We start from the raw sequence: 23,691 nt of genomic DNA, 5'->3' as shown, positions 1-23,691 counted from the left end.
TTAAAATATGTCATTCATTGAAGGTGCGCCTTGTATATGGAAAAAGTTTTAAAATATGTCATTCATTGAAGGTGCGCCTTATAATGTGGAGCGCCTTATATATGGAAAAAGTTTCAAAATGTCATTTATTGAAGGTGCGCCTTTTGTGGTGCGCTTTGTATATGGAAAGACTTTTAAAATGTGTCATTCATTGAAGGTGCGCCTTATATCTAGAAAAAGTTTTAAAATATGTCATTAATTGAAGGTGTGCCTTATATATAGAAAGAGCTTTAAAATATGTCATTCATTGAAGGTGCGCCTTATATATAGAAAAAGTTTTAAAATATGTCATTCACTGAAGGTGCGCCTTATATATGGAAAAGGTTTTAAAATATGTCATTCATTGAAGGTGCACCTAATAGTGCGGAAAATACGGTACTCATTGGGCAGTTTTGGCATTACCACGTTAACCTGAATATGGGGTTCAGGTCTTATATTTGGCATCTAGATATGTAGGTTTTTCTTCCTGTCACTCACACAATCATCACACAACTGTTATACATGTATCTACGTGATATATGACTGTTTTGTTCACTGTATTGCAATGGGAAAAGAAATTGTTCAACACTAGACCGTAAGAAAACCTACCTAAGTGGTCCGTGCTCCGCCATTTTTCATCCCATAAAAACACCAAAGGAAGCGGGAAGTCTGCTTCATTTTTTAGACACCCAGGTAACCTATTTTCCAAGAGCAGTTTCATGAGTCATTTCATCATAAATAGGTGGAAATAAGTTTGTTGCTCAGCTATGAAAGTAATTAGATGTTTCCCGGGGTTGCATTTTCCATAATGGATGGTAATTTAACTTTTTTAAAACGGGGCAAAAACGATACTGTGACTTAACAGGATAAGTGCAGTCGGTGCGGTTTCCGTGTATTTACATTTAAATGTTCTTAAACGGCAGCTGGCATTGGCTAATTCCATGACGCAGCATTTTTAATGACTCCGAGGGAAAGGTTGTGATTGTGCGGTTTTTGGTAGGGTTTGTAAACGTTTACATATTTGATTTTCTCTGTCTTAGGTGCCCACTGCGTGTTTGTTTCTGTTTTATGACAATCTAAGCATAGGCTAGTTTGGAGGTTGACTTTTGGGAGTGGTAATGTGTCATCTGTCAGCAGATGAGCGACCACGTTGTATGTTGACACGTTTAAAAGCGTCGTTAAGGCCGTGCATCATCTTCAGTGGACGGTCTTGGAAACCTTGGAGTTTGCATGTTCTCCCCTTGAATGCTTGGATTTTCACTGGTTTTCCGGTTTCCTCCCACATTCCAAAAACATGCTAGGTTAATTGGCGACTCCAAATTGTCCATAGGTATGAATGTGAGTGTGAATGGTTGTTTGTCTATATGTGCCCTGTGATTGGCTGGCCACCAGTCCAGGGTGTACCCCGCCTCTTGCCTTAAGACAGCTGGGATAGGCTCCAGCACACCAGCGACCCTCGTGAGGATAAGCGGTAGAAAATGAATGAATGAATGAAAATAGTGCTGCACGCAGGCCACACAGCTTGGAGACCCGAGTTCAATTCCACTCTTGGCCATCTCTGTGTGGAGTTTTCACATTCTCCCTGTGAATGCATGGATTTTCACTGGTTTTCCGGTTTCCTCCCACATTCCAAAAACATGCTAGGTTAATTAGCGACTCCAAATTGTCCATAGGTATGAATGTGAGTGTGAATGGTTGTTTGTCTATATGTGCCCTGTGATTGGCTGGCCACCAGTCCAGGGTGTACCCCGCCTCTCGCCTGAAGTCAGCTGGGATAGGCTCCAGCACCCCTCGCGACCCTTGTGAGGATAAGCGGTAGAAAATGAATGAATGAAAATAGTGCTGCACGGCGGTCGAGTGGTTAGCACGCAGGCCACACAGCTTGGAGACCCGAGTTCAATTCCACTCTTGGCCATCTCTGTGTGGAGTTTTCACATTCTCCCCGTGAATGCATGGATTTTCACTGGTTTTCCGGTTTCCTCCCACATTCCAAAAACATGCTAGGTTAATTAGCGACTCCAAATTGTCCATAGGTATGAATGTGAGTGTGAATGGTTGTTTGTCTATATGTGCCCTGTGATTGGCTGGCGAGCAGTCCAGGGCGTACCCCGCCGGGGATAGGCTCCAGCACCCCCTGTGACCCTCATGATGATAAGCGGTAGAAAATGAATGAATGAATGCTAGGTTAATTGGCGTCTCTAATTTGTCCATAGGTGAGAATGTTAGTGTGAAAGGTTGTTTATATGTGCCCTGTGATTGGCTGGCGACCAGTCCAGGGCGTACCCCGCCGGGGATGGGCTCCAGCATACCCCTATGACCCATAGGCTCCTTCCTTTATGTTGTACATCAGCTACCAATTTGACAAGAAGAGTGTAGCTCACCCTGGAAAAGTCTGGAAAGTCATTTGCGTTTTAGTTTGAGCTCCTTACAATCTGGACGTTCAGTCGACCAGCTGTTCATCATGTCATTACTGCTGTCACTCATCCATCAGCGGTGCTCCCACCCAGAAAAGGGGGCGTAAAGGGGAGAGGGTGACACTTGAGTCCACGCTGACTGAAGGGGTTAATCATGTTTTTATAAACACACACTCTGATGTGGACTCTCAACATTTTGTCCGTGCCTCTGCTCAGGGGATGGCAGCACGAGAGGACTGTCAGGAATGCTCGGGTCTGACATGTTGTGAGTAATTAACTCTGATTGATAAAAGATGAACTGCAGCGTTGGCGCACACATCCGTAGTCAGGAGCTGCAGCTGCACCTGGGAATTCTGGCTTATCTACAGCACATTCATAATTCCAGGGCAAATATGCGACTGAATGTGCAGCCTCTTATCCCACCGTGCCGTAAGAAGTACTTTAACACAGGATGAGGTGATTAGGTGCTACTACTGAGGAGATCTCCGTAAGCCAGTCTAAATCTTGGACCGAGCTGTTGGTCAGATGAAAACTGCTTCTTTGGGCCATCATCTCTAATGAGATTTGGAACTGCTCAAAGCGCTTTTTACCTTTTGTTACATTAAATATCTTGTTAGCAATGTATAGAGTGGTATTCTGCAAACTTTAAATGATCATTTTTCTCTGTCAAAACAAAGAAATTATGGGTGGTTTTGCCCATTTATTTACACTAAGGAGGTCTAAGTGGCTAATTGTTTAGCTAATAACAGTCACCAGTGCCTTACTACTAGTGGTTCATTAGTTGTAGGAATAATGGCGTTTAAAATAACGCAGTTACTTTTTTTCAGTCACGGGTAATCTAACTAATTACTTTTACTGTCAGCATAACGTCGTTACCATTTTCGACACCCCGTTACTGAAGCCGCCTAATAATACATCACCGACCTCATAACTAATCTGAAGCGCAGAGTGACAAGGATGGGGGTGAGATAACCACATAAACAATGAGGATTGGTTAAGGTTTTAGTAAAATTGCGTCTTCGGCCAATCAGAGAACTTAGGTGGGCGGGTGTTTAGAAGCACATAAGCAATGAGGTTTGGTTAAGGTTTAGTAAAATTGCGTCTTCGGCCAATCAGAGAACTTGAGTAGGCGGGTGTTTAGCGCAGATAAGCAATGACGATTGGCTAAGATTTAGTAAGATTGCGTCTTCAGCCAATCAGAGAACTTTGGTGGGCGGGTGTTAAAGAGCACGTCCAACGTGCAATAGCATTAGCGGAGATGGCGAGTCAGGAGGACTCTAGTGAGAAGACAGCGTTTGCCAAATGGAAGTACAGATACTACTTTAACCTCGTTGATGTGAAAGGTAAAATGTACATTATGTCCCCGAAAAAAAAACTTTGTCCAGGTCTTGTGCGAGCAACTCAAACCCACAGAAACACCTGTCGACTGCAATAAATGCAAACCTCTGTAATGGTACCGTCTTTGCTATGTGTGTGGGGGTTGACAATAGTTACTTTTACTGGTAACTAGTTACTTTTGTAGTGGAGTAACTCAGTTACTTTTTTTAGAGGTCACTATACCTAATTACTTTTTTAAAGTAACGTGCCCAACACTGGTTGTAGCCTATGATTAGTAATAACTTGTAATTTTTTGCGTAAATTAAGCATTTTCAAACATAAACACAGCTAAATAAACCAAAATACAAATATAAGGCATTCAGAAGATGCATTCCCAAAGACAGGATGATATGTAGAATTCCACACTGGTCCTTTATAAATAAGTATATTGCACAATACAGCAGCCAGCGTTATAATGCTGATAATAATAACGTACACAAATGAGTTTCACACCACTCAATAGTGCAACTTTAAAGCGCATGTAGAGGTAGATACCCTTGCTGGAAGCTAATCACTCACATACTTTAAATGCAGCTACTGCCATCTTGTGGAGTAAATTAGTGACCCCAGGGGTTATTTGCACACCCAGACACTCTAGGTTAATTGAATGGAGGCATTAACTGGAGCAGGTATAATTGTACGCAATGTCCAAGTATCCGCTCTACTGCAAGAAGTTACTGTCATGTCTTAACATAGCCGGGTTCTCTACTTTTGTTGTCTATTTCTATAGAATCACAACCACCATCTTCCCATCAGCTGATTAATGGCTGCAGTGGGGTCAAGCTAGGCTCATCCTGTTAGTGTGAACGCATTACCTCCATGTGTGTGGGGGGGCTGTGACCGCTGAGATGCTACTAAGCACCTACTGTTTAAAAAAAACAACCCTTCCCCCAATCCCCTCTTTTAACAGAAGCCCCACACTTGTCTGACCTGAGCGCTTCCCCACCGAGATCCCTTGGCTCTTATTTTCCTCTTATTTTTGTCTCCGCTTACACATGGAAGTCATGTCAGCGTCCATCGAGGCGGTCTGGTCAAATATTTTCCTTACAGTCACGTCCGCCGAACTTGAAGGATGAGTGGGGCAAGTTGTTTTTTTAAAAGTTTCTTCTTGTGGACAAAGTGTGCAGCAAAGTTATATTCTGTAATGAACCATTTTAACAAGAATGTGTGTATTTCATGTACCGGTAAACCGATAAATTCATGCACTTTTTGAATACTACAATAACTAAATCCTTTCTTTCTTTTTTTCTTCCAGCTCTTGGACAGATAATGCTGTTTGTGGATGGCATGAATGGTCTCATCACCCATAATGAAACAGTCCAGTGGCTTTACACTCTTGTTGGATCCAAGGTATAAATACTAAATCAATTAAAAAAAAAAACAACAACACTGTAGCACAATCACTGATGGAAACATGACTGCTCATAAATAGTTGTGCAGTGTGCTGGTGTGCAGACTCACTGCTATCAACCTTCATGGTAGTGCGGGCAACTCTGCCCCCTGGTGGCCAGATTGTTCCACACACCTTATACCGTTCCACTGGAAGTACTTTCATACTTACTTATCTAAACTAGTCCATAGACTGGAGTTAAAGGTATTACAAGTATTTTGGAACTTAGCATCTCAGTCAAACAAACACATGATCAATCCCTACCTTCTCAGCAGGTAAAAGTGGGCCTCGTTGCTCAAAGTTCAGGGTGTCTGTGAATGCACCGTGTGGTAGTGCGGTGGAGAATGAGGAGTGAAATCCTCTGAGGATGAACGGAGAGATGTGTTTACATGTTGGAGATATAATATACAGTATGTGGTGTTGGAACTGAGTACTGTTATGAATACACAGATAATAAAGCCACTTGTGTTCCCTACCAGTTTGACAGTAATGTCAAATGTGAAGACTTTTCAGCTGCTGTATCGACTTCAGTTGTGCTTCTCTCTTATCCTGCAGTTCCGTCTGGTGGTGAAGACGGCCTTGAAGCTCCTGCTGGTGTTTGTGGAGTACACGGAGTCGAACGCCGCCTTGCTCATAAAGGCTGTGAATGCTAAGGATGCTAAAAGTGGTAAATCACGAACTATTAACAGAGTTGATGTACAAATTACTGATTTTTTTTCATGGTTTGCCTGGTCCTGGTACTTTTTTTTTTTTTTTTTTACGAATGCACAATGTAACCATCAACAACTGAGAAAGACGGAACACAAATACCCCCAAAAAGAAAATCATATTCTCCAGATTACAAGCTGCAAGTAAAGTAGATATTTGGATAACTAGTAATAGCATACCACCTATTAACGTTACCTTAACAGATGCCTATTTAGCTTATCTCTTGCCATTTGATTGTTACTACTAGGGCTGGGCGATCGATATTTTTTCAAATATCGACATTTCTTTTAAGCACAGTGTAAAAAAAAACAAGCATATAGTTCATATCGATATAGACTGGATTTGATGCAAGGTCTCATGTTTCAAGATGGCGCTGCCATGTCTTGTCTTCTGCAGCGTTTTTAGTGTTCAATAGTGCTTCATTTATTACTTCTTTATTGTTTTTCTGCCATACCGACTCCTTAAGCAAGTGTGCAGCTATGAATGTCCATCTTATTACGTTTGTAGCTTGCGTCATTGTTTACACTCGGGAGCAGCTGTTAGCATTGAGCATCCCTTCGACCCCTGTGACTTAGCATCTATTGTTTGCACATGGCTGTTTCAGGTGCAAAACTATGGGGGAACATCATGGAGATCTTGGATGAGAAGGATGGAGTTGATACGGAACTGCTGGTATATGCAATGACACTTATCAACAAGGTAAGTCTGTAATATAAGACATAATAATGACTTTGTGGGAACAGTTTGACCAAAGCAAAGCAAGCGTCTATGAGTTTGGTGTGGAAGAGCAATCAAGTAATTGGGTCTAAAATCGAAGAACTAAAATGAGAACTAAAATGAGTATATACTGTATGGTCTTGATTTTTTACTTCCTGTTAGGGAAATTGCCATGTGTCCCAATACTTTTGTGAATGTAATCTCATTTATGCTGTCCAAAAATGTGTCTCCAAGACTCTGGCAGGTCTCCCTGACCAGGACTCCTATTACGACATGGTGGACTGTCTGGAGGAGCAAGGCATTGAGACCGTGACACAGAGGCACCTGAGCAGGAAGGGCACCGACCTTGACCTTGTAGAGCAGTTGAACATCTACGAGGTCAGGACGTCTCTCATTATCATTACCCTCGACGCTAAACGGAATTATGACGCTTGCGCTTCCTCAATTGTCCCCAGACGTCTCTCCGGCATGAAGACGGTGACGACGAGACGCACCTGCCTCCCAGAAGGGATCGGCGTCAGGCGAGCGTCGGTGGCGCCAACGAGCGTTGCGGCCTGGAGAGACGGCGGAGCCGCAGACATTCACTCCAAAACAGCAGAGGTCACTCCTCGGCCCCTGCGTCGCCCTGCAGCCCTCATATGAGCAGCTTCCTCGCTTTTGGTGGCCAATGTGTTGAAGACGTTACTGAAAGGTGAGGAGCATCTGACATGGATATTGTACTCTTGCGTAAGGACACTTATGAACAACAGAATTGCATCCATTTTCCTGGTCAAATCACAGGTTTTCATGGCCACTTTGTTGCTAGGCAGAATTTATGAGGGCTAGTAAAACGTGTTTTAAAAGCTGATGATGGTGTAATCCATCAGCAATAGGGATTCAGACGGGACACACTAAGGTATGAGATACATATACATTTATGCAGTACTGTGCAAAACTCTTGGGCCAACACAAGTTTTAGTGACGCGGTAAAATAGTAACTTTTAAAAGAAACACTACAAATTACAAGGATTACACAAACCTCAGGGGTTATACTGTACACTGTATACTGTATACTGTACTGTACATGTAGCGATGGTAAAAATAGTAATATGTACTTCAAATCATTCATGCATTCATTTTCTACCGCTTTTCCTCACAATCGCGGGGGGGGGGGGGGGGGGGGTGCTGGAGAAGTTTAGAATAAATACATTAGAGGCTAACTAGTTAGCTCGGTAGCATGCTATGTTTAAAGCGGCGGCCGTCTCTTGTGTCCTTGCAGTGATCATTGTAGCCTGCACATTACAGTTGAGCAATGCCTTGTAAACAAAGAATAATTTGAGCACAAAGGTGACTATAGGGGTGTTATTTCATGTCTGCAGGGCTCTAATAATGGTAAAAAATTGTCCAATTGTCTAAACCTCACGAGGGTTGCGGGCGTGCTGGAGCCTATCCCAGCTATCTTCGGGGCGAGAGGCGGGGTACACCCGGGATTGGTCGCCAGCCAATCACAGGGCACATATAGTCAAACAACCATTCACACTCACATTCATACCTATGGACAATTTGGAGTTGCTAATTAACCTAGCATGTTTTTGGAATATGGGAGGAAATCGGAGTACCCAGAAAAAAAACATGCATGCACGGGGAGAACATGCAAACTTCACACAGAGATAGCTGAGGGTGGAATTGAACCCCGGGTCTCCTAGCTGTGAGGTCTGCACGCTAACCACTCGACCCGACGTGCAGCCCTAATTATTCCCTATAAAATGTATTTTTGTTTTACTTGTAATATTAATTGTATTGAGCATATTCCCTATGGGAAAATGGGGACCTACTTTTAAGGTAGCATCCCCATTGAACCTTCTGGTCGTTCCCAAGTCCAGTCACGGGATACCAGCCCACTACAGGAAATTTAGTGGCCTTTGAAGATCACCCTTTTCCATTTTGTTAATGAAACCCAGAAGGCCCGTGCAAGCAACGGATTTGAATAGCAAAAAAGGGCAACAGACTGGTGTGTGACGATGTAGTACAGAAAATAAGACTAAAGATACTGTATCTCCTGCACGCTGTCTTCACGCTTCCATCAATGAAACCAATCAACTTTTCCTTGCTCGCAATCACTAACAGATTGTTGCACTATTTGGCATACCTGTTTCTCTCCATGTTTACCTCTGCCAAGAATGAGAATTTTTGGGTTCAGTATGTTGCTGTATTACCAACTGCACTTAAAATGATACAACCTTTGTTTTAAATCACCTTTATTTTTAATAATAATAGTGACTATTTGTAATATTGTATAGTTGAAGCTATGAAAAAATTTAAATAGTAGCGTAATAGAACAGTTTTGTCATGCTTTATTTTTTTGGATAAGTTTGGTATTTTGTACAATCTGTTGTCCTATATATTTTTTTTTCTAAGTGCTCTGACCGATGCCGAAAAAGGGTCCCAAAGCACACAAGATACAAGACGATGATCGCTCTCAATTTTATATTTTATGTATAAATTTGTAGACTATATCTACAGTAATTCTTTCTTTATTGCGGTTAATTGGTTCTGGACCCAACTGTGATATGTGAATTTCTGGAATAGTTTTGTTTATGACCTTCTATATACCTTTTTTATATTATTCAAGCTTTCTATACATGAAACCATATAGTCACTTTTACCCAATATAGTGGACATAATAAGAGAAAATAAGCAATTTAAGACTTAAATAAATGTGTTCAGTGGTTCAAACAGGAAGTGGCGTTGAGTTTTGTTAGGGATTATTGTGCCTGTTGTAAGATCATTGAAACCTGCTATAAAAGCCTGTTTTTTTTCATTGATCAGATCTGGTGCTTGTGTGTCTCACTATTACAGTAGAATTTACAGGGAATACGACATATCATCACAACCTTTTTGAATGCGTCTTTAGTTCACTTTTTATACTTGAAAAAGCTTTAATTATGTAAGAATATGTCAAATGTGGTTTAAAATGCATGTTTTTATCAGTAATAATTGGCCTTATTCAACCACGAAACAGCATAATAATGTAACTGTAAGAAAAATAAGTCATTTTGTGATGTCCAGGTAACTCAGTAACCTTCTTGTACCTGTTTCTCTATCATCTTGCATGCTTGCATGTGTGTGGTGTTCAGTGTCTCCCATGAAATTACAACAACAATACGGCATAAATCAAAGCACAATAAAATGACTTGTACATTTGTGCAAGCTAAACATCTGTTAAAGTGCATTTTTGTGTGTAAATATACACTCATTTTAGATTTAATGGCTTCCAGAAGTGGTCAAATTTCAAATTGCACTTTGACAAGAGCGTTGTATGGGAAACACTGGGGCTCCGTCGCCATGTTTGTGTTGTCTTCTTATTCATGTGTCTGTGTGTTTTCACTTCCATGCCTCCATTCCTGCATCCTTCCTTTCCTCCTTTCCTTTCACCCCTCGAACCGTCCCTTGCCACAGAGACGAGGAAGAGGAGGAAGGAGAGGAGGCGGAGAATGAGGAGGATGAGGACGACGAGGAGGGGGCAGATGATGAAAGTCATGCAGGCTCTGAGTCCTCTAGGCAGGGCACTCACAGGTACTGTAGGCTTATCGTACTATTTAGGATACAACCCATTATCCCCTTTATATTCTAAAGTAGAGTATACTTACAAGTACTATATAGGGCCTCAGAGCACTTGGGGCATTTTTTTTGTATTATTATTTATTTTATATTTATTTTTTATTTTTTTATATTTATTTTTTATATTTATTTTATATTTATTTTTAATTTTACAAGGAAAAAATGAAAATATAGAAAGAAAATTAACAAGAAAATTCGTTTACTAGTATATAGGGCCTCAGCGCATTTGGGGCATTTTTTTTATTATTATTTATTTTATATTTATTTGATATTTTTTTATATTTATATTTATTTTTTATATTAATTTTTTTATTTTATATTATTATTTTTTTTAATTTTACAAGGAAAAAGTGAAAATATAGAAAGAAAATTAACAAAAAAATTCATTTACTAGTATATAGGGCCTCAGAGCATTTGGGGCATTTTTTTAATTATTATTTTATATTTATTTAATTTTTATTTTTTATATTTATATTTGATTTATTTTATGTTATTTATTTTTAATTTTACAAGGAAAAAGTGAAAATATAGAAAGAAAATTAACAAGAAAATTCATAATTATGAGTGTGCACAGGGTCTTTGCCGTAACCCCCATGAATAGCGGGAATATACTATGTAGTATACTATTACTCCTGCCGTGTTTTAGAGCAGTTTTTTTTGCTCCATGGACAAGTGACGTTGCAACATTTGAGGATACACACTAGAAATGACAAAACACATATTGGCTTATTTTGTTGCTGCAAAAGATGCTGCAGTATTACTCCACATTCTCCACTTTGCTGCAGTGGTCCATTTTTAACCCTCCCTCAGTCTCCTCTCGGATAAAATGAGTCGTCTTAGACCTATATCGACACAGGAGACCCTCATTCTCCTTTATTGTTGTTGTTTGTTGGTGTCTCTGATTCTCGCTGATGCATTCGATGCAGCATGGTTATTGCAGTTTCGCACAATAACACACAACTGTCATGTCCATCTCTCATACCTCTCAGGATAATAGATCTCATTTTCTACTTTCCTTTGAGATTCAAATCATGGTGAACTCCTTTTTTTCCTGTAATACAATGTTGTTTTCATTAAAACACTAAAAATACCCATGTTGACAATTTGTCATAGATATAATAAATATGAAATTATAATGAATGAATGTCTGCCTTAAACGTATCAAAGTATAGAAATTGTATCGCCTTTCTGCAGAGTCGCCTCCAATGGAAGTCCGTATCCAGGCAGGCACCAGACTCCATCCACACCCAACGCTCGCTTCACGACTACAGCGACCTGCACACCAGATTCCAGAGCCGACCGGTTAGCACGGACGGACGGATGGATGATTAGGGTACAATCTTTGACAACCCCTGCAAGATGAATGCTGTGTTGTGTGCATGCAGACCTGCTATAGGAGGCCTGCTGAGCTCCTCATACAGACAGCATCAGGAGTCTCTGGCTGCGGAGAGGGAGAAGAGACGTGTGGAGCGAGAAGAACGTCTGCAGAGGATCGAATGGGAGGAGCGGAATCGCTTCAAGTTAGTGTAACAATACAAAACAAAACAGTGATGTGCCAAGGTTCATTCCTTTAGAGTTAACATAGGTTGCTCATTAAAAGAAAAGCATAGAATAATTAACTTATGTTTACTTATAATATACTTATTGTTAGTATATGAAGCACATGCACCAGGAAAATCTCTTATGCTTTGTTGTAAAAGTCTGCTCACCTTCTGATGAGCTTGAATATATAACATATTCACAGTCACATTCATTCATTCAGCAAAGCATACATATTATATTTTTGATCCATTTGGGGGGATTAAAAAAATGGAAGAACTGCAGCGACAAGCACCTTCCCTTTCTCACACACCTTCACCACACTTCATTAGTGTAGTGTAGTGTGATGGAGAATGAGGAAGTGTAGTTCTGACGATGAAAGGAGAGACTTAGAGTACAAAATGATCTGACACATTTGTAGGTTAAATAAAAGGCAAATAAGTAAGTAAGTAAAAATTAAATCAGTTATGGCGGTGCGAGGTCGGCCGGTTGATTTTCGTTTCAATGCAGATCCAGTAGCTCTGAAGTCGGTAACCCATAACAAGATGGTGTTTGGAGCTGGTACAAGATCATGTCTACCAAGATTGAAGTGCAAACGGAACGCTTGTGTTGCCGTTACAGATTTGTTTGTTTTGATAAAGGTTTTCACAATAAAAGCGCGATTCTCACCAGTCCAATTCATGGCAGCAACTGAAAAAGAAACGAAAAAAATTGCATTATCTGGGAAAAAAATTGCGTTATTACACTTTTTGGGTGGCACGGCGGTCTAGTGGTTAGCGCGCAGACCTCACAGCTAGGAGACCAGGGTTCAATTCCACCCTCGGCCATCTCTGTGTGGAGTTTGCATATTCTCCCCGTGCATGCGTGGGTTTTTTCCGGGTACTCCGGTTTCCTCCCACATTCCAAAAACATGCTAGGTTAATTAGCGACTCCAAATTGTCCATAGGTATGAATGTGAGTGTGAATGGTTGTTTGTCTATATGTGCCCTGTGATTGGCTGGCCACCAGTCCAGGGTGTACCCTGACAGCTGGGATAGGCTCCAGCACCCCTCTTGACCCTTGTGAGGAAAAAGCGGTAGAAAATGAATGAATGAATGAATTACACTTTTTTGTGTTTTTACTTTATTTGCCTTTTATTTAACCTACAATAGATAGAATTAAGAACTGCTGCCAGTGTGTAGTTTGGGTTTTTGTTGTTGTTCGTAGTTGTATGACATCCCCATCAGCAGTGTAGTCCATTACCAGTGTCTAACCCTAATAACGGAACTACAATTTGTCCTCACCGAAATCCGACCAGAACTGAACTCGCGTGTGGAGTAAGTCACCTTTGATGGATAACACTGCTGATGGGGATGTCATACAACTTCATATCAAAGAATATGAACTATCCTTTTAAGTTTGAAATAAAGTTAAATAAGTCTTACCACCTTGATGCATTCCTCTGTGAACACACATGCTAATTCTCTTTTTTTTTTTTTGTATCAGTCGAGATTATGTCGACAAAAGAGAAGAAGCAAGACAAGCCAGAGAGGAAAGGTGGGTTTTATTTAAAGCACCTGGCTGCACATTCATTCCCCATTACAATTGTAAAGATTCATTTGAAAAAAAAAAATGGAGAGCAGATGGAACGTGAGTTTCAACAGAGCCCCACAGGCTGAATAATACCAATTATACCTCTAGGCCTGTTTACCATTACAATATCCCAAAGTTAACAAGACAAGTGTGGAATTGCGTTTTGGCATGGATGTGGTCCAGGTGCCTTAAAAGCGTTTTTAAGGTTTTATAGCTCATCGTTACGCCCTCGCGCATTTCACCCCTCTTAAGTGAAACATGCATGTTCTGTGTTGAGACTTAGCAGCCTTTTGAAGCGTGTCTTTTCAGTTTGATTGCCCCACAATCAATCCTAAATAAAACATCTTGTGATATGTATCATAACAGTTGTTTCATTTCTGTTTGATTTACAATTATACATACATCTTTGCTGCGGCAGGTACAAGGCTGTGGAGAGGCTCGCAGCCGAGGAGTTTGAGCAAGAACGACCCAGGGTTCCAGTCAGGGGCCGCACAGAGATCACGCTGTGTTTGAGTTCCAACCCTGTCGTCCGCTCAGCATCCCGCTGTGTCACGACATCATCCATCGTTTCACAGCAAGCCCCGTCGGGTAAATATCTGAAAATGTATGACACGAGGAGATACATGGAGATATAAGGAGTGGTTAGGAAGGAGGTTCACAGTGCTTCAATGTGATTCTGATAAAACTGCAACGAAAATGTTAGTTTCCTATGTTGAGTTTGGACATTTTCCTGCATCTATTACTATATTGATCCAAAAAAAGACACTAAATAATAATGTTTTATATATAATAACCACGGCGGTCGAGTGGTTAGCGCGCAGACCTCACAGCTAGGAAACCAGGGTTCAATTCCACCCTGGGCCATCTCTGTGTGGAGTTTGCATGTTCTCCCCGTGCATGCGTGGGTTTTCTCCAGGTACTCCGGTTTCCTCCCACATTCCAAAAACATGCTAGGTTAATTGGCGACTCCAAATTGTCCATAGGTATGAATGTGAGTGTGAATGGTTGTTTGTCTATATGTGCCCTGTGATTGGCTGGCCACCAGTCCAGGGTGACAGCTGGGATAGGCTCCAGCACCCCCACGACCCTTGTGAGGAAAAAATGAATGAATCTATTATTTACAACATCATATTTCCAATATGCTTCATGGATCATTATTATCTTTTAATTAGCATCATAATTAGGATCATGTTTGCTAAATTCCACAGACACACAGGCACATTTTACCAGTGGATCTCGAGTTGTGTTACGTCGACATCTCATTAATGGTGTGTGTGAGTGACAGGAAGAAAAGCTCTTACTTACTTGGTTGCATGTATAAATATTTGGAATATAAGTTTCGCTAATATGGAATGTTTTCCGGAAGTCTATCAGTGGATTTGTGATTATATTTCACCAAAATTTGCATATTTTTGTCTTTAAATGGGATATTACTTACAGTGGCGACCAAACAAGGGTTCACAAAGTGTGAGAATGATCATATATATTATCATATTATAGTCATCAATTCTAGTTATGACATTTACAAATAAAGTTGCTGAATAGTATTAGCCTGACTTTTTTTTTTTTATGTCTTCCAGAGACGCCATCCATCCCCGAGTCAAAACTTGACCCAAAGGCCAGAAGCAAAAGTCCTGCATCAGAATTTTGTCCTTCACCTCCCTCACAACCAAATATGGCTGAAACAGAGCAGCCAGCGGACACGGAGGATGTTGCTGAGATTCAGCCAGATCAGAATGTACTTGTCGAGCCAGAGGAGTGTGAAGAGGGAGGAGTGGAAAGAGGAGACAGGCAAGAAGAGGAGAAGATAGAGGAGCAGGAAGAGCGTGAGACGGAGAGAGACGTAGAGGAGCGAGTGGAAGGTGAGCTACAGGTAAATGGAGATGGAGAGGAAGCAGCTAGCGTAGCGGAGGGCTGTAGTACAGCAGAGGTCGTGGATGTCGTGGATGTTGAATTAGAGGAGGATTGCGAGAAGGATCAGATCATAGAGAGGGATGTGGAGGAAAGTGGAATGCTGAGTGAGAAGGAGAGACAAAACGAGGAAGTAAACGAAAAGGACAACTGCTCTGCATCCAGCATCTCCTCCACCAGCAGCACCCTGGAGAGGGAGGAGCGGGAGGAGAAAGTCAAAAATGACATTGACGCAGGTCAGGTTTGTTCCTCTACTTGTACTAACTAACCTCGTGAAGCTTTCTATCACACCTTTCCCACCACAACAGGCCAGTGGAGCCAGTGCATCAAAGACTCAGAGGAGAACCACATCCTCAGCAACAAGCACTTCATGCTGGACATGCTCTACAACTCCATCAAGGAGGACGCAGAAGGAGAAACGGAGAAAGAAACTCAATGCAAATGTGAAAAGGACACAGAGGACGCCGACTCCTCTGTGGCCAGCTTGGCCAGCAGGATCTCCACATTGGAGGCTCACAGACAGGCCAGAGAAGAAAATGTGAAGAAGATGGAGGTGGGGCACCTAGACAAGCAGGGCACTGTGCGGGCAGTGGCGGAGAAATTTGGAGATCTAGTCAAAGGTCTTACATCTCCTACGGAAGTGGAGGCCGCAGTGGACAAATCCTCCAGTAGCATCTCGTCCGCCCAGAAGAAGGAATCAGACCAAATCTGGGATCAACTGATGGCCACGCCTAAGGAGCTACGCATCAAGGAGATGGATTTTACCGACCTCCGAGAAGAAGATGACATGGATATTTTAGATTTGAACAGCATGATGGGGGCGCGTGATCTTCTCCCACCGCCACCTCCCCCGCCTTGCAACGTCGCTCTACCACTACCCCCGCCCCCTCCCCTCCTTGGCAAAATGATGCACCCACCTCCGCCGTTTTTGGCGCCTGTGCCACCACCTTCCCCGCAGTTGACTCGGGGGGAGGTCCCTCTCTTCCTCAAGAAGAAGAAGACCATCCGGCTCTTCTGGAACGAGGTGCGCCCTATGGAATGGCAGTGCAGGAGCCACAAGTTCTGTAAGGAGTCCTTGTGGTCCAAACTGGAGCCACTTAAACTGGACACGTCCAAGCTGGAACAGCTGTTTGAGTCCAAATCTAAGGAACTTCCTGTTACCAAGGTACATCAGCACTGCTCTGAAACTGTATTTGGAACAAGGAAACCACATCAATGATGTCCAATTAAAATAAAATAAATTAAAATAACATAAAATAAAATAACATAACATAAAATAACTTAAAATAACATAAAATAACATAAAATAACGAACAAATAAAACAAATAACAAATAACAAATAAAATAAAATGAATTGAATTAAAAATACATCAGCACTGCTCTTAAACTGTATTTGGAACAAGGAAACCACATCAATAATGTCCCATTAAAAATTAAATTAAGTTAAATTAAATTAAGTTAAAATAAATTAAAATAAATTACATTAAATTAAATTACATTAAATTAAATTACATTAAATTAAAAATTTAATTACATTTAAAAAATTAAATACAAAAATTAAATAAAAAAATTAAAATTAAATAAAAAAATTAAAATAAAATAATAAAATTAAATAAAAAATACTAAAATTAAATTAAATTAAAACAATTAAATTTAAAATAAATTACTTAATAATAATATTAATAATAAATAAAATCATATAATAAAATAAAAATATGTATAGACGGAAACTGGGAATGCAAAATCCCGCACACCTCCCGTGTGTATGTGGCAGTACAACCATGTAGTTTCCCCAACCTACCAGCAAAGGAAAAACAGTGTCATATATATGTTTTTTTTTTATTCCACTCCCATTTCTCCTTTTTCCATTTACTTTACTTACCATTGAAAAAATTCAGTGCAAAATATAAATTCTTGCAATTAGGCCTTGATAAAGAAGTATGATGTTTGTGTTCGATTTCCTGATGTCAACTAGAAAGCGGCAGTTGACGGCAAAAGGCAAGAAATCATCGTCCTGGATTCCAAACGCAGCAACGCCATAAACATCGGCCTTACGGTCTTGCCACCTCCTCGTACCATCAAGACGGCCATCCTCAACTTTGACGAGTATGCGCTGAACAAAGAAGGTATTGAGGTAAGGATGATGCAATCAAGTAAAACATATTGAGGCTCCAAAATAAATGCATTTTTTTTTTCTCGACTGATGTTGTTGCTAATGTACCAAAAATACACAGATGGACGTCTGATTAATGTAATTAATCTGGCTTAGCCGTGGTAATGTTGACATATCGTATGTCTGTGTGGCGATATGTAATTAATCACAATGTTGATTAAAATGTGAGCTTGCACTTTGTAGAAACTATGCGATAGACATCAGCAGCTAAGGATGAATGTGGCGTCCCTTCAGTATTATGTAAAGCATAGACGGATCACTCGGCAGTCATTTCCTGTTCACTTTTTTCTCAGTTTGATTTAAAAAAGGTTGAAAGTTCACATGTCACGCACGTTTCCTGGAAATCTGGGAACTTCTAAGATCAACAGAGGTGGAAAATGTCCGAATCAATTTGTGTCATCTCCCGCTCTTGTGATTTACCTCCAGACGTGTTATGTGAATATAAGATCATGATGACTTGATAAACAATCCCACTGGAACTCTCCATCCCCCCCCTTTCTGTCATCTCATCTCCTTGCAGAAAATCCTAACCATGATCCCCACGGAGGAGGAGAAGCAGAGGATCCAGGAGGCTCAACTGCTCAATCCGGATATTCCCCTGGGGAGCGCCGAGCAGTTCCTCCTCATCCTCTCCTCCATCACAGAGCTGTCGGCCCGCCTGCAGCTGTGGGCCTTCAAGATGGACTATGAGCTTATTGAGAAGGTTAGTGTCTCTGCTGGCTTTAATCACATGCACGTGCATCAGCTTAAGTAGGAGCTTGTTGCCAATCTGCTCGTCGGTGTGCATTCAAAGAAATACATTTGAAGAAAAATACACAGCGCTGCAAACTTCATATACAATCATCTACAGCTTAAATGAAGTTTTCTTTTTTTTTGACGCACAATTAAAAAATTTCCCCTACTGATAAATAAAAACGTATTTCTATATGTGATTAAATGTGATTAATTCTGAGTTATCTATAGATTAAAATGATTAATATTTTAATTTGTTCCAATTTATATCTATATGGGCTGCACGGTGACCTGGTGGTTAGCACGCAGGCCACACAGCTAAGAGACCTGAGTTCGATTCCACCCTCGGCCATCTCTGTGTGGAGTTTGCATTCTCCTCGTGCATGCGTGGGTTTTCTCCGGGTACTCCGTTTTCCTCCCACATTCCAAAAACATGCTAGGTTAATTAGCGACTCCAAATTGTCCATAGGTATGAATGTGAGTGTGAATGGTTGTTTGTCTATATGTGCCCTGTGATTGGCTGGCCACCAGTCCAGAGTGTACCCCGCCTGTCACCCTAAGACAGCTGGGATAGGCTCCAGCACGCCCACAACCCTCGTGAGGTTTGGACAATTGGACAATTTTTACCATTATTAGAGCCCTGTAGAGATGAAATAGCACCCCTATAGTCACCTTTGTTTGCAAGACATTGCTCAACTGTAATGTGCAGGCTACAGGGACAAGGACACAAGAGACGGCTGCCGCCTTAAACATAGTATGCTACCGAGCTAACTGGTTAGCCTCCAATGTATTTATTCTAAACTTAAGAAAGGATTTCAAACAGAGTGGGGAAGAAAGGTTAAACAAGAAGACAAAAATTTACCACTTCCACACAGAATGGGAGGAGAACTTTTTTTCCCCCACTTGTCGGCCATGCAGTGCAATTTCATCTAATGTCGGTGTAACATTACCGGTGCCTAGTGACCAGAATACTACATAGAACTTCTATCCATCCATTCTCTATACCGCTTATCCTCATTCTGGAGCCTATCCCAGCTGTCTTTGGCGAGAGGTGGGGTACACCCTGGACTGGTCGCCAGCCAATCACAGGGCACATATGGACACATGGTTAAATGGAGTCGCCACTTAACATGCATGTTTTTTTTAGATTGGAATATATTTTTGACGAGTAATAGTCCATAGTCAACCACAAATGTCATTCTAGGAAGTGGCTGAGCCTCTCCAGGATCTCAAAGAAGGGATGGACCAACTGGAGAAAAACAAGACCCTCCGCTACATCTTGACCACGTTGTTAGCCATCGGCAACTTCCTTAACGGCACAAATGTGAGTAACTTAATAATGCCCTCAAACACTGGCATTATCAGCCATTTTTGGATGCTTTTGAGCGTGTGTGAGGTTTCCCCTGTTTTTTTTTTTTTTTTAACCAGAAAAGTGCATTAGAAGCAAGTTGAAAAAAAACAGAAAAAACGACATACTAAATTACGTTTTTTGTCAAAAAATCACCGATCACAAATTAGGTTGACAATTGCTCTGGACTGTGAGAAACATTACCTCCATCTATCTGAGAAGGAATGTGTGTGTGTGTGTGTGTGTGTGTGTGTGTGTGTGTGTGTGTGTATGAGGGACAAACACACAAAGGGGAAAGTATAAGTCATCTCCCGTGAAAACATAAATAACGTGTGGATGTGTACTTTTCATCTTGGCGTTTAAAGCTGGCGTAAGAACAAAGGAGATGATGTTTGCGTCTTTCATGCTATGTTCCGGTTTCTTTAGCTCGGCAATCTGGGAGGTTAGGAAGTAGTTTTGTGTTTCTGCTAATCACAAGCTAATAAAGCTAACATATCTTGATGGCACGCTTTGAGGCCAGAAGGGAATTGCACTGCAATTTGGAGCTCTTATGGAGTCTTTGGATTGTTTCTGTCAGAATGTGCGGCTTCCACTACCTCCTTTTTGAGTCGGCTTCCGTATTTTTGTTATTTTTCCCAGGCCAAAGGCTTCGAGTTGGGATACCTGGAGAAAGTCCCCGAGGTGAAAGACACAGTTCATAAGCAGTCCTTACTGCACCACGCTTGCTCCATCGTGGTTGAGAAGTTTCCGGACAGCTCCGATCTTTACTCCGAGATTGGCGCCATCACCCGCTTGACCAAGGTTGGAATTCTTTGAAATGATAAGAATAGACAATTGGAATGAAACTGAAGCATTGGAAAAGCGGCATTATTCCTCTCCCTATCTTGTTTTTTCCAGGTGGACTTTGACCAGCTTCAAGACAGTCTCTCTCAAATGGAGCGAAGGTGCAAAGCATCATGGGATCACCTCAAAGTCATCTCCAAACACGAGATGAAACCGGCGTTGAAACAAAAAATGTCCGACTTTCTCAAAGACTGTGCGGAGAGGATTATTATTCTAAAGATCGTACACAGGAGGATCATCAACAGGTATGCTCGCCGCTTACAGCGACACGGCCGTATGCTTCACAATGAAGAACTTTTGGGTTCTTCTCGCAGGTTTCACGCCTTCCTCCTGTTTCTGGGCCACCCCGTATACGCCGTCCGCGAGGTCAGCATTCACCGTTTTAGCAAGATCCTGAGTGAATTTGCCCTGGAGTACCGCACCACGAGGGAGAGGGTGCTGCAGCAGAAACAGAAGAGGGCCAACCATCGAGAGAGAAACAAGACCAGGGGGAAAATGATAACTGATGTAAGTATAACTGATGATGTATGCTCCATTTTGTTCTTTGTTGTAAGTTTACAGAGAAAAAACTCCAAAGGTAGGTTGATTGTGAAAGAGAGAGAAAGGTAACACTTTACAATGAGGAACAAAGCCACCTAGCTCGAACCCTAACCACCACTCATTAGTTCCTGGTTTAGTGTGTGTGAGGTTTCCCCTGTTTTTTTGACCAGAAAAGTGCGAAAAAATGTTGAAAAAATTGAAAAAAACGACATACTAACCCCTTAGGTTTTTTTCAAAAATCACCGCCCCCGAACATTGGCATTTTATGCCCTTTTTGGGTGCTTCTGGGGCCCCTCTTGAGTGTGTGTGAGGTTTCTTTTGTTTTTTTTGACCAGAAAAGTGCGTTAAAGCAAGTTGAAAAAAATGAAAAAAATGCCATACTAACCCCTTACGTTTTTTTCAAAAATCACCGCCCCCGAACATTGGTATTTTATGCCCTTTTTGGGTGCCTCTGGGGCCCCGTTTTAGTGTGTGTGAGGTTTCCCCTGTTTTTTGACCAGAAAAGTGCGTTAAAGCAAGTTGAAAAAATCTGAAAAAAATGACATACTAACCCCTTACGTTTTTTTCAAAAATCACCGCCCCCGAACATCGGCATTTTATGCCCTTTTTGGGTGCTTCTGGGGCCCCTCTTGAGTGTGTGTGAGGTTTCTTTTGGTTTTTTGACCAGAAAAGTGCGATAGAAACAAGTTGAAAAAAACGACATACTAACCCCTTACGTTTTTTTCAAAAATCACCGCCCCCGAACTTTGAAATTTTATGCCCTTTTTGGGTGCTTCTGGGGCCCCTCTTGAGCGTGTGTGAGGTTTCCCCTGTTTTTTTTGACCAGAAAAGTGCGTTAGAAACAAGTTGAAAAAAACTGAAAAAAACGACATACTAACCCCTTACGTTTTTTTCAAAAATCACCGCCCCCGAACATTGGCATTTTATGCCCTTTTTGGGTGCTTCTGGGGCCCCTCTTGAGCGTGTGTGAGGTTTCTTTTGTTTTTTTTTACCAGAAAAGTGCGTTAAAGCAAGTTGAAAAAAATGAAAAAAACGCCATACTAACCCCTTACGTTTTTTTCAAAAATCACCGCCCCCGAACATTGGCATTTTATGCCCTTTTTGGGTGCTTCTGGGGCCCCTCTTGAGCGTGTGTGAGGTTTCTTTTGTTTTTTTTTACCAGAAAAGTGCGTTAAAGCAAGTTGAAAAAAATGAAAAAAACGCCATACTAACCCCTTACGTTTTTTTCAAAAATCACCGCCCCCGAACATTGGCATTTTATGTCCTTTTTGGGTGCTTCTGGGGCCCCTCTTGAGCGTGTGTGAGGTTTCTTTTGTTTTTTTTTTACCAGAAAAGTGCGTTAAAGCAAGTTGAAAAAAATGAAAAAAACGCCATACTAACCCCTTACGTTTTTTTCAAAAATCACCGCCCCCGAACATTGGCATTTTATGTCCTTTTTGGGTGCTTCTGGGGCCCCTCTTGAGCGTGTGTGAGGTTTCTTTTGTTTTTTTTTTACCAGAAAAGTGCGTTAAAGCAAGTTGAAAAAAATGAAAAAAACGCCATACTAACCCCTTACGTTTTTTTCAAAAATCACCGCCCCCGAACTTTGCAATATTATGCCCTTTTTGGGTGCTTCTGGGGCCCCTTTTTAGTGTGTGTGAGGTTTCCCCTGTTTTTTTTGACCAGAAAAGTGCGTTAAAGCAAGTTGAAAAAAATGAAAAAAACGACATACGTTTTTTTCAAAAATCACCGCCCCCGAACATTGGCATTTTATGCCCTTTTTGGGTGCTTCTGGGGCCCCTCTTGAGCGTGTGTGAGGTTTCCCCTCTTTTTTTGACCAGAAAAGTACATTAGAAGCAAGTTGAAAAAAATGAAAAAAACGACATACTAACCCCTTACGTTTTTTTCAAAAATCACCGCCCCCGAACATTGGCATTTTATGCCCTTTTTGGGTGCTTCTGGGGCCCCTCTTGAGCGTGTGTGAGGTTTCTTTTGTTTTTTTTGACCAGAAAAGTGCGTTAAAGCAAGTTGAAAAAAATGAAAAAAACGACATACTAACCCCTTACGTTTTTTTCAAAAATCACCGCCCCCAAACATTGGCATTTTATGCCCTTTTTGGGTGCTTCTGGGGCCCCTCTTGAGCGTGTGTGAGGTTTCTTTTGTTTTTTTTTACCAGAAAAGTGCGTTAAAGCAAGTTGAAAAAAATGAAAAAAACGACATACTAACCCCTTACGTTTTTTTCAAAAATCACCGCCCCCGAACTTTGCAATATTATGCCCTTTTTGGGTGCTTCTGGGGCCCCTTTTTAGTGTGTGTGAGGTTTCCCCTGTTTTTTTTGACCAGAAAAGTGCGTTAAAGCAAGTTGAAAAAAATGAAAAAAACGACATACTAACCCCTTACGTTTTTTTTCAAAAATCACCGCCCCCGAACATTGGCATTTTATGCCCTTTTTGGGTGCTTCTGGGGCCCCTCTTGAGCGTGTGTGAGGTTTCCCCTGTTTTTTTGACCAGAAAAGTACATTAGAAGCAAGTTGAAAAAAATGAAAAAAACGACATACTAACCCCTTACGTTTTTTTCAAAAATCACCGCCCCCGAACATTGGCATTTTATGCCCTTTTTGGGTGCTTCTGGGGCCCCTTTTTAGTGTGTGTGAGGTTTCCCCTCTTTTTTTTGACCAGAAAAGTGCGTTAAAGCAAGTTGAAAAAAATGAAAAAAACGACATACTAACCCCTTACGTTTTTTTCAAAAATCACCGCCCCCGAACATTGGCATTTTATGCCCTTTTTGGGTGCTTCTGGGGCCCCTCTTGAGCGTGTGTGAGGTTTCTTT

The 23,691-nt window shown here is 41.3% G+C and overlaps 1 protein-coding gene across 4 annotated transcripts in view; it reads left to right on the top strand.

Annotated features, from left to right (window-relative positions):
- Positions 1–23,691, top strand: part of fhod3b (formin homology 2 domain containing 3b) — a 125,797-nt gene that overhangs the window by 87,844 nt on the left and 14,262 nt on the right. For 2 of the 4 annotated variants that reach the window (XM_058083357.1, XM_058083358.1), the window contains 18 exons: positions 5,065–5,159; positions 5,755–5,866; positions 6,512–6,606; positions 6,859–7,002; positions 7,080–7,315; positions 10,063–10,179; positions 11,419–11,526; positions 11,610–11,744; positions 13,249–13,299; positions 13,754–13,923; positions 14,916–15,482; positions 15,555–16,411; positions 17,223–17,381; positions 17,941–18,123; positions 19,357–19,476; positions 20,140–20,301; positions 20,398–20,588; positions 20,658–20,850. In XM_058083357.1, the coding sequence (XP_057939340.1) occupies positions 5,065–5,159; positions 5,755–5,866; positions 6,512–6,606; positions 6,859–7,002; positions 7,080–7,315; positions 10,063–10,179; positions 11,419–11,526; positions 11,610–11,744; positions 13,249–13,299; positions 13,754–13,923; positions 14,916–15,482; positions 15,555–16,411; positions 17,223–17,381; positions 17,941–18,123; positions 19,357–19,476; positions 20,140–20,301; positions 20,398–20,588; positions 20,658–20,850 (3,695 nt within the window). Of the gene's footprint in view, positions 1–3,657; positions 3,776–5,064; positions 5,160–5,754; positions 5,867–6,511; positions 6,607–6,858; positions 7,003–7,079; positions 7,316–10,062; positions 10,180–11,418; positions 11,527–11,609; positions 11,745–13,248; positions 13,300–13,753; positions 13,924–14,915; positions 15,483–15,554; positions 16,412–17,222; positions 17,382–17,940; positions 18,124–19,356; positions 19,477–20,139; positions 20,302–20,397; positions 20,589–20,657; positions 20,851–23,691 lie in introns of those variants that run through there. The other 2 variants (XM_058083360.1, XM_058083359.1) reach the window with 2 other exon arrangements.

The sequence above is a fragment of the Doryrhamphus excisus genome, chromosome 10 (assembly GCF_030265055.1).
Source record: "Doryrhamphus excisus isolate RoL2022-K1 chromosome 10, RoL_Dexc_1.0, whole genome shotgun sequence".
Lineage (NCBI taxonomy): Eukaryota > Metazoa > Chordata > Actinopteri > Syngnathiformes > Syngnathidae > Doryrhamphus > Doryrhamphus excisus.
This window is presented reverse-complemented; position numbering and strand designations above follow the sequence as displayed.